Genomic DNA, 13,636 nt, shown 5'->3' with positions numbered 1-13,636 from the left:
TGGTTTATGGAGTAAAGAAGACAGGAATTTTGAGCCATTCATGTGAAAAAAAAAAATCTAGGAAGTTGTGGTTCACCTAGAGCTCAGTGTTAAGATGGGTTATAAGACTTGTGTGGGGGCTCATGCCTGTAATCCCAGCATTTTGGGAGGCCGAGGTGGGGGATCACCTGAGGTCAGGAGTTTGAGACCAGCCTGGCCAACATGGCGAAACCCCGTTTCCACTAAGAATATAAAAATTAGCCAGGGATGGTGGGCACCTGTAATCCCAGTTACTTCAGATGCTGAGGCAGGAGAATTGCTTGAACCCAGGAGGTTGCAGTGAGTCAAGTTCGTGTCACTGCACTTCAGCCTGGGTGACAGAGCAAGACTCTGCCTCAAAAAAAAAAAAAAAAGAAAAAAGAAAAGAAAAAGATTGGGTTATACCTTTTAAAAAATATAACAACTTTGTTTAATAGATGTAGATTTCAGATCAAAGGGAGTCAAATTTCAAAGTAGACACTTCTAGTTAGACCATTTTTGAGATATTGCTTTCAGTTCCAGGTACCACATTTTAAGAGACAAGTTATTTTGCATTTCTAAGATGATGAGGAATTTGAGATTTATATCTGGCAAAATTACAGCTGTCTTCAGATGTTTTCAGATGGTGCATTTGAGAAAAATACCCAGAACTGAGGAACAAAATTTGCAGGCTTGCAGATGACCTAAGTTGAGATCATTCAAATCTTTAGAGCTTCCAATGGAAAGAAAAAAATGCTTGTAAAATTATGAGCACTCAGTCATTCAAAGTACTTAAGCAGGCTGTGCACAGTGGTTCAGGCCTGTAATCCCAGAACTTTGGGAGGCCAAGGTGGATGGATTACAAGGTCAGGAGTTTGAGACCAGCCTGGCCAATATGGCGAAACCTCGTCTCTACTGAAAATACAAAAATTAGCCAGGCTTGGTGGCAGGTGCCTGTGGTCCCAGGTACTCGGGAGGGTGAGGCAGGAGAATTGCTTGAACCCGGGAGGCAGAGGATGCGGTGAGCTGGGATTGTGCCATTGCACTCTAGCCTGGGCAACAGAGCGAGACTCCGTCTCAAAAAAAAAAAGGAAGGAAAAAAGAGAGAAAAAGTACTTAAGCAGAAGTATTTGAGCTGAATTATTATTATTATTATTATTATTTTTATTTTATTTTTTTTTTTCAGACAGAGTTTCGCTCTTGTTACCCAGGCTGGAGTGCAGTAGCGCGATCTTGGCTCACCGCAACCTCCACCTCCTGGGTTCAGGCAATTCTCCTGCCTCAGCCTCCTGAGTAGCTGGGATTGCAGGCACGCGCCTCCATGCCCAGCTAATTTTTTGTATTTTTAGTAGAGCCGGGGTTTCACCATGTTGACCAGGATGGTCTCGATCTCTTGACTTCGTGATCCGCCCACTTCGGCCTCCCAAAGTGCTGGGATTACAGGTGTGAGCCACCGCGCCTGGCGAGCTGAATTATTATTGTATTAGTTTTCTGTTGTTGCTGTGTTTTCCATTTAGTATCTCCTAAGTCATAGAGGCTGGACCCTTATTGGGGGCACCTAGAGAAGAACCCACTTCCAAGATCATTCAGACTGTTGGCTGAATTCAGTTTCTTTAAGTTGTAGAACTGAGATCCCCATTTAATTCCTCATTGTAAACCAGGGACTTCTCTCAGCTCCTAAATGCCATCCACATTCCTTGGGATGTGACCTCCTGACCCCCCCTTTCATCAAAGCCAGCTACAATGCCTTGAATTCCTCTTACGCTTTGTGTCTCTTACTTATGCTGCTGCTAGCCAAGACAAGTTTGTTTTAGAAGGCTATGTCATTTGATTAGGCCCACCTTGATTATCCAAAATAATCTCCCTGTCTTCAGGTCAACTGGTTAATAACCATAATTACATCTGCAAAGTCCCTTTTACCATGTAATATAACATATTTGTGGATGTTTTATTTCATCCTATTTACCCAGGGATTAGGGTGGGAAATCTTGAGAGGAGAAAATCCCTTGAACTCAGGAGTCAGAGGTTTCAGTGAGCCAGGATCACACCATTGCATTGCACTCTAGCCTAGGCGACTGAGCAAGACCCGGTCTCAAAAAAAACCAAAAACAAACAAACAAAAAACACCACCACCAACAACAAAAAAACAATATAAAGAATACAAAGAAAGGCCAGGCTCAAGCCTGTAATCCCAGCATATTGAGAAGCCAAAATGGGAGGATTGCTTGAGGCCAGGAGTTCGAGACCAGCCTGTCAATACAGTGAGACCCCTTCTAAAAAACAAAATACAAAGAAATACAATGGCTCTTTCTGTGCTATATGGCATGGTCATTTCTTCTGCTACCCTTAGCTGCTTTTCAGCTATCAGGTCTTTGGAACTTTCTTTATGTTCTTGGTCAGGTGGTCTCTATCCATATAGGTTTTTCTTTGGGCAGTGAATAGGAGATACGTTTATTGTTCTCAGTTTACATTGATTTCTCCCCCTCTTTTCCAATTTTAACTTTTATACAACACACAACAAAACTTTTGCTGTATTCAATTGGTGTGTCACTACTGTTGCCTGTGGTAACTTAATGGTTGTCTTTGTTCATTTCAGGAGCAAGACACTTTGTATGCTAAAGTATAGATTGGTTAGGTGTTAAAGCTACATTGACTGTGCCAGATGTATGACAAAGGGGCATTTGATAGTCTTTGTACTTCTCAGTTCATTAACAAATTGGATGATCTCAATGTAGTGTTGCAGATCCAAGTAGTCGTGTCTATTCTTTTCTGCATTTACACCTGTTCCTTTGGCAGTTCTTTAAATTCAATGAGAAGGGCTTGTGTACTGTGACTTAAGAATAATTGGACAAATATTTCTGGAGTTCTCCTAAATCACTTTTATAAACCCTATTATCTGATGTTATGTCTTTTTTTTGTACACCTGTGTTTTTTTTTCTTTTTCCGTAAGTCCTTGTTCAAGGTCTTTACTCCAGCTTAAAATTATACAAACCATGTTATCTGTTCACTGATACATTTATTTCTTTGGGAGGCTGAGGTGGGTGGATCACCTAAGAGCAGGAGTTCAAGACCAGCCTGGCCAACATAGTGAAGCTCTGTCTCTACTAAAAATACAAAAATCAGTCCAGCGTGTTGGTGCATGCCTGTAATCCCAGCTACTTGGGTGGCTGAGGCAGGAGAATCACTTGAACCCAGGAGGCCTAGGTTGCAATGAGCCAAGATCATGCCACTCACTCCAGCCTGAGCGACAGAGTGAGAATCCGTCTCAAAACAAACCAACCAACAAACAAGCAAATATTTATTTCAGTTTGTTTAAGGTCTAAGGTCAAAATTCATCATACCCTGGGTTTTATCATTTTTCCATATTTCATTTCTTGAAGCTCTCCGATAACATCATGGCTTTAAAATTTTTATTATGGGAAATTTCATGCTTACATAAAAATAGAATAGTACAGTTAATCTCCATGTTCCCATACCCATCTACAACAAACAGAACTCAGGACCACTTTGGTTTCATTATTCCCTCCCTAACCTTAACCTCACATTATTTTGAAGCAAATCATATTATTGGTAAAAGAAAATAAACCACTTTACAGTTCTTTGGCTGATCATTTCCTTTTTAAGTCTGTCTTTAAATGCTACTAGAAAAGATGTTTTCTGGATTATGGTAAATTTCCATAGGCTGTATTTTTTAGGCTCCCATTCACCATCTTTATTTCATTTCCAAATATCTTAAGTTCTTTGATCAGTTTTTCTTTGGGTTTGTTCTTGCTTAGCCAGACACACACTTTGGGGGCTTGGATCTGAGTCAGCTATTTCTTTTGTACATGTTGGTTCTAATCACTTTAATAGCTTGTGTAGTACAGTTTAATACCTTCTAACCTACATCTTTGAGCTTTCCTGCTTTGTACTCTGCATCCAGTTTTATAATTGCATCTGCAAATGCGTCTCCCATGGCAACAGTTTCACTGTGATCTTTGTGTTTTCTTGATGTGGTGGAAAATGTTAGTATCAGCTTTGCTGTATGCTTTGTACTGGTGATTCTCAAACTGAATCAGGTTGTAAAGTTCATGGAAGCCAAGAAATGGGATGGCAGGAGCTCTTGATTTATGTCAAATCTGTAAGTCAGGCATAATTTTATTACCAGAAAATATTATGTGAATATAGATGTCTGCATTCCAACTTAAAATTGAAACTGCCTACAAATTGCAATGAATCACACATCCATTCTTTTCTTTGATCTTCTGTTGATTCTTGTACATTTCTGTGTGTCATCTGCTAACATGAGCTGGAAGACAAGAATGGTAATAAAACTTGACAGTTAACAAAAAACTTAGCCAGCCGTGGTGGTGGGTGCCTGTAATCTCAGCTACCTGGGAGGCTAACGCAGGAGAACTGCTTGATCCCAGGAGATGGAGGTTTCAGTGATCCAAGATCATGCTACTGCACTGCAGCCTGAGCAATGGAGCAAGACTGTATCTGAAAAAAAAAAAAAAAAAAAAAAAAAAAAACACTTGACAGTACGTTTAGAGAAGGGAAACTTAAAATCAACTTTTCTATCCACTAACTGAATTTCTTTTTAACTAGGAAAGGACCACCAATATTCTCTTTTAGTAGCAGAGTGTCTTGATCCTGTCTGAAGTACACCAGTGTTCTGAAGGTGCATCTGGTTATCTGGTATGCAGTAATCTGACCTTTTGACTAATACTACTGTGGTTATTGACTCAGGGATGATTCTTAGTTTTGAGTCAGAAGAAATCTATATAATTCCTTATGAACCCTCAGCACATAAGTGAAGTGCTTATAAAAATGTAATGTTGGCCAGGCACAGTAACTCACGCCTGTAAAACCAGCTACTCGGGAGGCTGAGGCAGGAGCACTGTGTGAACCCAGGAAGCAGAGGTACAACTTCCAACTTAAAATTATGAGCCAAGATCACACTACTGCACTCCAGCCTGGGCAACAGAGTGAGACTCAGTCTCAAAAAAAAAAATCTAACTTAGGCCTATGTGAAAAAGCCAAAATGGTAATTAAACAGATTTACAGATTTGTTATAAGAAGTACTGATCTCTTCCTGAACAGAAAATGAAAAATAGTAGTTTTCTGGCATGGGTTATGTTTGGCTGAGAGAAAGCAAGGAGTGGGTGTCCTGTGTGGCTTCTGTCCCATCAGAAGCAAGGAACTTCTTGAGAAGACACTAGCTGGTCATCAGCACTCAAGCCGGAGTGGTCACTGTTCAGGCATTCTAGTTAATTTCTGCAGCCTGTCAGGTCCACAGGAAGAGCCCCTATCTGTAGGAAGGTCTCATACTTTTGCCCGTTTTTTTTTTTTTTTTTTGAGACGGAGTTTCGCTCTTGTTACCCAGGCTGGAGTGCAGTGGCGCGATCTTGGCTCACCGCAACCTCCGCCTCCTGGGTTGAAGCAATTCTCCTGCCTCAGCCTCCCGAGTAGCTGGGACTACAGGCGCACGCCACCATGCCCAGCTAATTTTTGTATTTTTAGTAGAGACGAGGTTTCACCATGTTGACCAGGATGGTCTTGATGTCTTGACCTTGTGATCCACCTGCCTCGGCCTCCCAAAGTGCTGGGATTATAGGCGTGAGCCACCGCGACCGGCCTGCTCTTCCCCTTTTTATAGATGAGTAAACAGACCCAGGAAAGCAAGTCACCACTCAAGGGACACAGCCAATAAATAGGACTGGAATTGTTCAGCTCTTTGGCTCCGGTCAGGATTACAAGTTTCCGGACCTTTTGTCTAGATTCTAAACGCCAAGTGCCATTTTTCAACCCAGAAAAGCATCCATTAGTGTCAGATAGGATTATCACCATCCTCACCATGACCTACTGTTTTACTTTGCTACAGCCGTCATGACAATATACCACATACTGAGTGGCTTAAACAACAGAAATTTATTATCTCACAGGCTTGGATTCTTTTTTTTTTGAGTCAGAGTTTCACTTATGTAGCCCTGGCTGAAGTACAGTGGCACAGTCTCAGCTCACTGCAACGTCTACCTCCTGGGTTCAAGCGATTCTCCTGCCTCAGCCTCCCAAGTAGCTGGCAGTGCAGGTGCCTGCCACCTCATCCCGATAATTTTTGGCATTTTTTAGTAGAGACAGAGTTTCACCATGTTGGCCAGGCTGGTCTCAAACTCCTGACCTTGTGATCCGCCCACCTTGGCCTCCCAAAGTGCTGGGATTACCAGCGTGAGCTACTGTGCCTGACCAGGTCTTGATTCTTAAGGTCCAAAATCAAAGTGTTGGCAGGGTTTGTTCTCCTGAGGGCTATGAGAGGAGGCTCTGTTCCAGGCTGCTGTCTTTGGCTTGTAGATGGCTATCTTCTCCCTATGTCTCTTCACGTCTTTTTTTTTTTTTTTTTTTTGAGACAGAGTCTTGCTCTGTCCTCCAGGCTGGAGTGCAGTGGCAGGACCTCAGCTCACTGCAACCTCTGCCTCCCAGATTCAAGCGATTCTCTTTCCTCAACCTCTCGAGTAGCTGGGATTACGGGGGGTGTACCACCACATCCAGCTAATTTTGTATTTTTATTAGAGATGGGGTTTCACCATGTTGGCCAGGCTGGTCTCAAACTACTGACCTCAGGTGATCTGCCTGCCTCAGCCTCCCAAAGTGCTGGGATTACAAGCATGAGCCACGGCACCTGGCCACCTTATTGCCTTATCTTTTATAATTCCAATGGTTGGCAACAGATGTATTCCAATTCTCAATACATATTATGAATTGAGAATACAGTGCATAATATATATTCTCAGTCTATTCCTGAATGTTTGTTTGTTTCTTTTTTTTTTTTTTTGAGATGGAGTTTCGCTCTTGTTAACCAGGCTGGAGTGCAATGGCACGATCTTGGCTCACCGCAACCTCTGTCTCCTGGGTTCAAGACATTCTCCTGCCTCAGCCTCCTCAGTAGCTGGAACTACAGGCGTGTGCCACCATGCCCAGCTAATTTTTGTATTTTTAGTAGAGACGGGGTTTCACCATTTTGACCAGGATGGTCTCGATCTCTTGACCTCGTGATCCACCCGTCTCGGCCTCCCAAAGTGCTGGGATTATAGGCATGAGCCACTGCGCCTGGCCCTTTTTTCTTTTTTTTGAGATGGAGTCTCACTCTCTAACCCAGGCTGGAGTGCAGTGGCACAATCTTGGCTCACTGCAACCTCTGCCTCCTGGGTTCAAGCGATTCTCCTGCCTCAGCCTCTTGAGTAGCTGGGATTACAGGCGCCCACCACCGTGCCCAGCTAATTTTTGTATTTTTAGTAGAGACACGATTTTACCATGTTGGCCAGGCTGGTCACAAACTCCTGACCTCAAGTGATCTGCCTGCCTTGGCCTCTCAAAGTGTTGGGATTACAGGCATGAGCCACTGCACCCAGCCATATTCCTCAATATGTCTTGAAGATATTTTGCCTGATTATTGAACTGCTTTTTTTAAAAAAAAATTTAATATTAAAAACGAAGTTGCATTCATGTTTTCAAACACAGGAAGACGTTACAAACTTTAAGCTACCATCACAGTGATGGATCTCTGTCACAAAAATGAGACTGACTTAGAAAATAGTGAAATTCAGTGCACAGAAGAAACAGAAGCAACCTGTACTTGTCCAGATGAAAGAAGTGAAAAGGATCATGTTTGTTGTCTCCTCAATATCAGTGACATTACACGTGAACAAGATGAAAAAGCCAAAGAGTTTATTATTGGAACTGGATGGGAAGAAGCAGTGAGTATCTTTCTGAGCCGCAGCTTTTCTGTCTCTTGTGCATCAGTGTTTTGGTGCAAGCTTCTTTTTTGCAAAAATAGTTAATATTACCAAACAATATGGAGTCAATGACATGTAGAAACCCTGGAATAGAGGTACAATATTACCGATGGTAATAGCAGCGCCTGCTACGGGTACTTATGGCCACTTAACATGTGGACAGCACAGTAGCAAGTGCTTTGCATACGTTGATTCATCTAACCTCTCAATAGCCATATGGGGCAAGTATTATTCCCAGCCTCACTTTGTGGATGAGTATATTGAGTTACTTGGAAGATAATATGCTCAAGATCACCCAGCCAGTAAATGGCCAAGGCAGGGCTTGAATCTGTGTCTCCTGAACTCCAGAATCCTGAGCTCCTGAACAGCTGTGCTGAATTCCCTGAGAGAAGTGAGGCTTCTTTCCTAGCGGTTCTACTCAGAACTCTGTGGGCTTTTTTTTTTTTTTTCCTGAATTGATGTCTTGCCCTGTCACCCAGGCTGGAGTGCAGTGGTGCCATCTTGGCTCACTGCAACCTCTGCCTCCTGAGTTTAAGTGATTCTCCTGCCTCAGCCTCCTGAGTAGCTGGGATTATAGGTGCCCACCATGCCCAGCTAATTTTTGTATTTTTAGTGGAGACGGGTTTCACCATGTTGGCCAGGTTAGTCTTGAACTCCTGACCTCAAGTGATGTGTCTGCCTTGGCCTCCCAAAGTGCTGGGATTACAGGCCTAAGCCACTGCACCCAGTCTGCAGGCTTACTCTTATACAATTCTTAGAATCAGTAGCAGAATCCTATATTTAAAACTATAAGAAAACAACAACAACAAAAAGACGTAACGCTATAAGAAAACCTGGTCTAATCCAGTGATTAAACAGGATTACCAAACAAACAATACTTATTTTATTAGTATAAGTATGTCTAAAATGTGGTCCTGTATTTTTATCTGGCAACCCTATTTTAACAGTAGTCTCTGTGGCAAGATCAGCCAGGAGACTGGGCGTGGATGGAGAGTAGGTGTCCCTGGGTATGCATGGCTCCTCTGTGTTCCAGGACCTGCCTCTGCTCCTCCGTCTCCCTCCAGCCTCTTCAAGCAACAGTACTCCCCAGGTATGGGAAGCAGAGACTGGCGGTGCCCAAAATCCTTGTCAGTGGGACAAGTATGAACGGTTAATGAAAACCGTTCATACTTGTCCCACCGACAACAATTTTGACAAGGATTTTTAGCTCTGAACTTAAATGTGCGTTTGAAAAGAAATTTAGTAAGCACATCAAAGTGGCCATTTACAAACACTTTTGCTTAGTGTTTTAGTATTAGCAAATGCCATTGCTAGTATTCAGGATTAACAAATACTGTTACAAATACTGTTATTGTTTAGTATTAGGTGAAAATCGGTATTATACTTTTTTTCATGCTTTACAATTTTGAAGGAATTTTTTTTTCTTTTTTTTTTAATTTTTGTTTTGTTTTGTTTTTTTGAAACAGAGTGTCTCTCTATGCCAGGCTGGAGTGCAAGAATGCAGTGGTGCAATCTTGGTGCACTGTAACCTCCACCTCCTGGGTTCAAGCCATGCCCCTGCCTCAGCCTCCTGAGTAGCTGGGATTACAGGCACCCACCACCATGCCCAGCTAATTTTTGTATTTTTAGTAGAGATGGGGTTTCACCATGTTGGCCAGGCTGGTCTTGAACTCCAGACCTTGTGATCCACCTGCTTTGGCCTCCCAAAGTGCTGGGATTACAGGTGTGAGCCACCGCACCTGGCCAGGAATTTTTTTTTTTTCTAAGGTGAATGAACGTTAAGAAAATTACTGATGGGGGAAAGGGTAGTAAAAAATAAATAAAAATGGCCCGGGCACCGTGGCTCATGCTTGTAACCCCAGCACTTTGGGAGGCCTAGGCGGGTAGATCATGAAGTAAGGAGATTGAGACCATCCTGGCTAACACGGTGAAACCCCATCTCTACTAAAAATATAAAAAATTAGCCGGGGTGGTGGCATGTGCCTGTAATCCCAGCTACTTGGGAGGCTGAGGCAGGGGCATGGCTTGAACCCAGGAGGTGGAGGTTGCAGTGAGCCGAGATCGCACCACTCCACTCCAGCCTGCGTGATAGAGCAAGACTTTGTCTCGAATGAATGAATGAATGAATATTATTTCACATAAGGCTGCCCAAATGGGAATGAGGCCAGTATTGGATCAAGGACAAGATACTCCTCCCTCTGCTGGAGGAGTAACATACTGCTTTATTTGCAGGTCCAGGGCTGGGGAAGAGTGTCTCCAGCTGCCTGCATCTGGCCGAGAAAGAAACCAAAAAAGGCAAGGGTAGGGGAAGATGCCTGCAGCGACTGCTTAGTGTGTGTTAACCTCTCACACGGGAGCCTCGAGACCAAGCCTCCTACTGAGCGGGGCCCAGAGAAGGATCAGAGCAGCCCCTCCCAGACTCAGGCAGCCCCCCAGGGCCCCAACACTGCTTCCAGGGAGATTAGCAACGTAGGCTTTCCCACCTACTTTCGAGCAGAGAAAAAAAGTCTGCAAATTAAGGAGTTTATTTGGTGCACCAAAGATTGGGCCATCTCTGACACTAATAGGGGCAAGGCCCTTGGGAACCCCAGTGGAGGCACCAACAGAGGGCTGTCAGTCCCAGGCCCCGTGACGTCCAAGGCCCTCCTGGTTCTGCCTCCCCTGAAGGCTTCAGTTTCAAATGGCTTGGATGTTCCGGGTAAGAAGAATAAGAACTGTTTCTTACCGTCGGAAGAGAAGGTGCTGAGTGTGGAAAAGGATGGGTGTGTGTCTTGTGCATATGGCTTCAAAACAGCAGATGGGAAAGGTGAAAAGAGACCCAGTGAGCTGGCCAAACACCCCGCAGTCAACGACATGCCATCCTTCACTTCCCAAGCAGCCAGGACATCCCTGGCCAATCCAGAGCAGTGCTGCTTGCACTGGTCTCTCTTGTCTGAGAAAAACCTGCTCTGCCCTCCAGACCCCAGCAATGTTCGCTATCTTGCTGCCTTGCAGCTTCTGCAGAAACAGGGAGTGCAAAACCACAAATCCAAATTGACAGCCAAGGAGCCAAGACCTCGTGTGATCTCCCCAAAGCACGTTCTCCCAAAGGCCAAGCAGGAAAACAGGCCCCAAACGCTAGAGACCAAAGTTTTGTCAAGACCTCTCTTGCCGTCCCTCACAGTGAGCAGAGTTGTCATTCCCATTTCCACCCACAGGATCCTCTGAGCGGTCACGGTAGAACCCCTGGGAGTAAGCACTGCTTGAGATGCAGTCATCCTTTCTCTTTCTTCTCTCTCATCCCCTGCCCCCCACACTGTTTTCTCCTCCCTCTCAGTCTGTCTTTCCTATTCTTTTCTTCCCCTTCTTTATTTCATCCATTTTTTTGGGTAGTACAACCAAAGAAAATTGAACCTCAGTGGATGGGTTTGGATTTATATTCTAAAACACTATAATGTGTTACCTGCTTCTGCTACTTAGCCATTCACGAAATGCTGATTGGTCATGCCAGCCCTGGTCTCTGCCTGCCTCATGTCCACTCCGAGGAGAAGCCACATAGAAGGTGGGGAATCCAAAGGGCCTCGCTCCTTCCATGCTGGCCCCAGGCCACCCCAGAGCTGTCCAGCAGGTGCTCTTTCTGCACCACCCCCATGCCTCAATCTAGGAACACTGGGCTAGTTTAGACCAAACTGCCTGTTGATCTTTTGAAGGAGGCAGGTATCTGTCTGCTGCCTCATTTGCTCTTGCAACGATCTGAAGAACTGCTTTAATAGAAATCTCCAGCCTGTCCAGGATGTCCAAGGCATCACAGACCATGTGTTGTCCAGGGTGTCACACCCTCAGATTGTTTCCATGGATATACACTGTCCATCACCTCCTGTGTGTTCAGGATGCTATATCCTCAGATTGTACCCTCATGTTAATCTCTGTCTGGAAATTTTAGCCACAGTGCTACAAAATCCAGCCTGGGAAGCAGGTTAAGAATAATTACTTTTTGGGAAAAAAAATAAAAAGATCACTGTGATTATCACCCCATATGCTTCCTCTGGCCTTACTCTGCATCTAATATTTGGAAACCCTCAACCCCAGGCACTCATGGAAAGGGGCTGTTACTTTCTCCTTCTGTCCTTCCTCTACCCTCATTTTACCCCAACTCTCATTCCCACAGTTGTAGCTAAATTAAATGACATTTGTAAATGAGTTATATTTTATTTTATTTTATTTTTTCAGGGGAGGAAGTTTATTTTACACAACTGACTGAAAAATAAATTCAAGAAATAGTAAATAGAATTTAATATGGTCTCATGCGCCCTGAAGGAGGGGGTACCCGATTTGGAGGGGTAATTGCTATGTCCAAGTAATCTCCTATCTGGAACTTCTGCGACTGCAGCGTCATGGAATCATCAGTCCACTTTCTGCCAGACATGGTGCTGCCAATCTCCTTAACTCGATAGCCAGGTCTTTTAACATCTGTAAAAACGATTGCAAGCCGGGCGTGGTGGCTCATGCCTGTAATCCCAGCACTTTGGGAGACCGAGGCGGGTGGATCATGGGGTCAAGAGATCGAGACCATCCTGGTCAACATGGTGAAACCCCATCTCTACTAAAAAATACAAAAAATTAGCTGGGCACGGTGGTGTGTGCCTGTAATCCCAGCTACTCAGGAGGCTGAGGCAGGAGAATTGCCTGAACCCAGGAGGCAGAGGTTGTGGTGAGCCGAGATCGCGCCATTGCACTCCAGCCTAGGTAATAAGAGTGAAACTCCATCTCAAAAAAAAAAAAAAACAAAAAAAAACGATTGCAAAATTGAAGTGAGTGCCCTTCTTTCTAGCTTCTGGGTAGACTTCTTTTACTAAGCTTGTCAGTTCTTTCAAGGTTGCATCCATCCAAGTGTAGATCTGCAACTCTCTGGACAGTACGTTTCCCCGGGAGAACTCGTCCATTCAGTGGTGGCGGCCGTTATTGGTGGTGAAGACCCGCAGCAGCAGTGGGCATGTCTTCTCGCGATCGATTGGCTTCTCTGGCTCCTTCTTAATTTCCTCCTGGGTAATGCGCGATTCCACCACCATCGTCCTCCTATGGCCCGCGAGACGCTCCAATGAGTTATATTTTAAATGCCAAGTGATGTTGCTTTGTAGACACATGCTCTGATGAACTGTTTTGTGATATAAGTAATCATTAAGCTGCCTTGAAATTATATAGTTTGAATTTGCTTAAGGTAGGCTGGACTTGAACTCTGGATTTCCCGTCTCCTAAATGGTGGAGTAGACAGAATATATGACTGTATGTGTAAATATCTGCTTCCATATTGGTCTTTGTAATGTCTTGTCTGTTTGCCTAGGGTTTTATTGTTTGTTTGTTTGTTTTTTATTTTTATTTTTTGTTTGTCTGTTACCCAGGCTGGAGTACAGTGGCATGATCTTGGCTCAGTATAACCTCCACCTTCTGGGTTCAAGTGATTGAACCAGCCTCATGCTCCAGCCTCTCAAGTAGCTGATACTACACGTGCCCACTACCACACCCAGCTCATTTTTGTATTATTAGTAGAGACTGGGTTTCACCATGTTGGCCAGGCTGGTCTTGAACTCCTAACGTCAGGTGATCTTCCCTCCTCGGCCTCCCAAAGTGCTGGGATTACAGGTGTGAGCTACCGCACTGGGCCTTAGTCTGTTATCCTGATTTGTTTGTTTTGTTTTGTTGGTTTGTTTTTAAGATAAAAACACCAGAAATGTTGGATGAGTATAATACAACAGTCATTAGAACGTATATTTGCCTACTGAGGTTGGTTACTTCTTACAGTCTAGTAGCAGTTATTAGGGTTTTCCTCTGCTTCTTCCCTGAATAAAGAAACCATCTGGATTCTGGCCCTGGGAGGAAACCGAGTTTCC

The 13,636-nt window shown here is 44.0% G+C and overlaps 1 protein-coding gene and 1 pseudogene across 1 annotated transcript; one reads left to right on the top strand and one right to left on the bottom strand.

Moving 5' to 3' along the window:
• Window positions 1-7,485: 7,485 nt before the first annotated feature.
• Window positions 7,486-11,916, top strand: CUNH16orf46 (chromosome unknown C16orf46 homolog). Its single transcript, XM_064383338.1, has 2 exons — window positions 7,486-7,730; window positions 10,002-11,916. Exons 1-2 carry the CDS (start codon window positions 7,530-7,532, stop codon window positions 10,974-10,976), a joined length of 1,176 nt encoding a protein of 391 aa, XP_064239408.1. The 5' UTR covers window positions 7,486-7,529; the 3' UTR covers window positions 10,977-11,916.
• Window positions 11,917-12,034: 118 nt separating this feature from the next.
• Window positions 12,035-12,835, bottom strand: LOC110568316 (histone deacetylase complex subunit SAP18-like; annotated as a pseudogene).
• Between the last annotated feature and the right edge of the window lie 801 nt (window positions 12,836-13,636).

Source organism: Aotus nancymaae, unplaced genomic scaffold, assembly GCF_030222135.1.
Source record: "Aotus nancymaae isolate 86718 unplaced genomic scaffold, 86718_ANA_hifiasm-v0.15.2.pri h1tg000030l, whole genome shotgun sequence".
In the NCBI taxonomy this organism is placed as follows: domain Eukaryota; kingdom Metazoa; phylum Chordata; class Mammalia; order Primates; family Aotidae; genus Aotus; species Aotus nancymaae.
The sequence above is the reverse complement of the archived record's forward strand: the minus strand, read 5'-3'. Positions and strand labels throughout refer to the sequence as shown.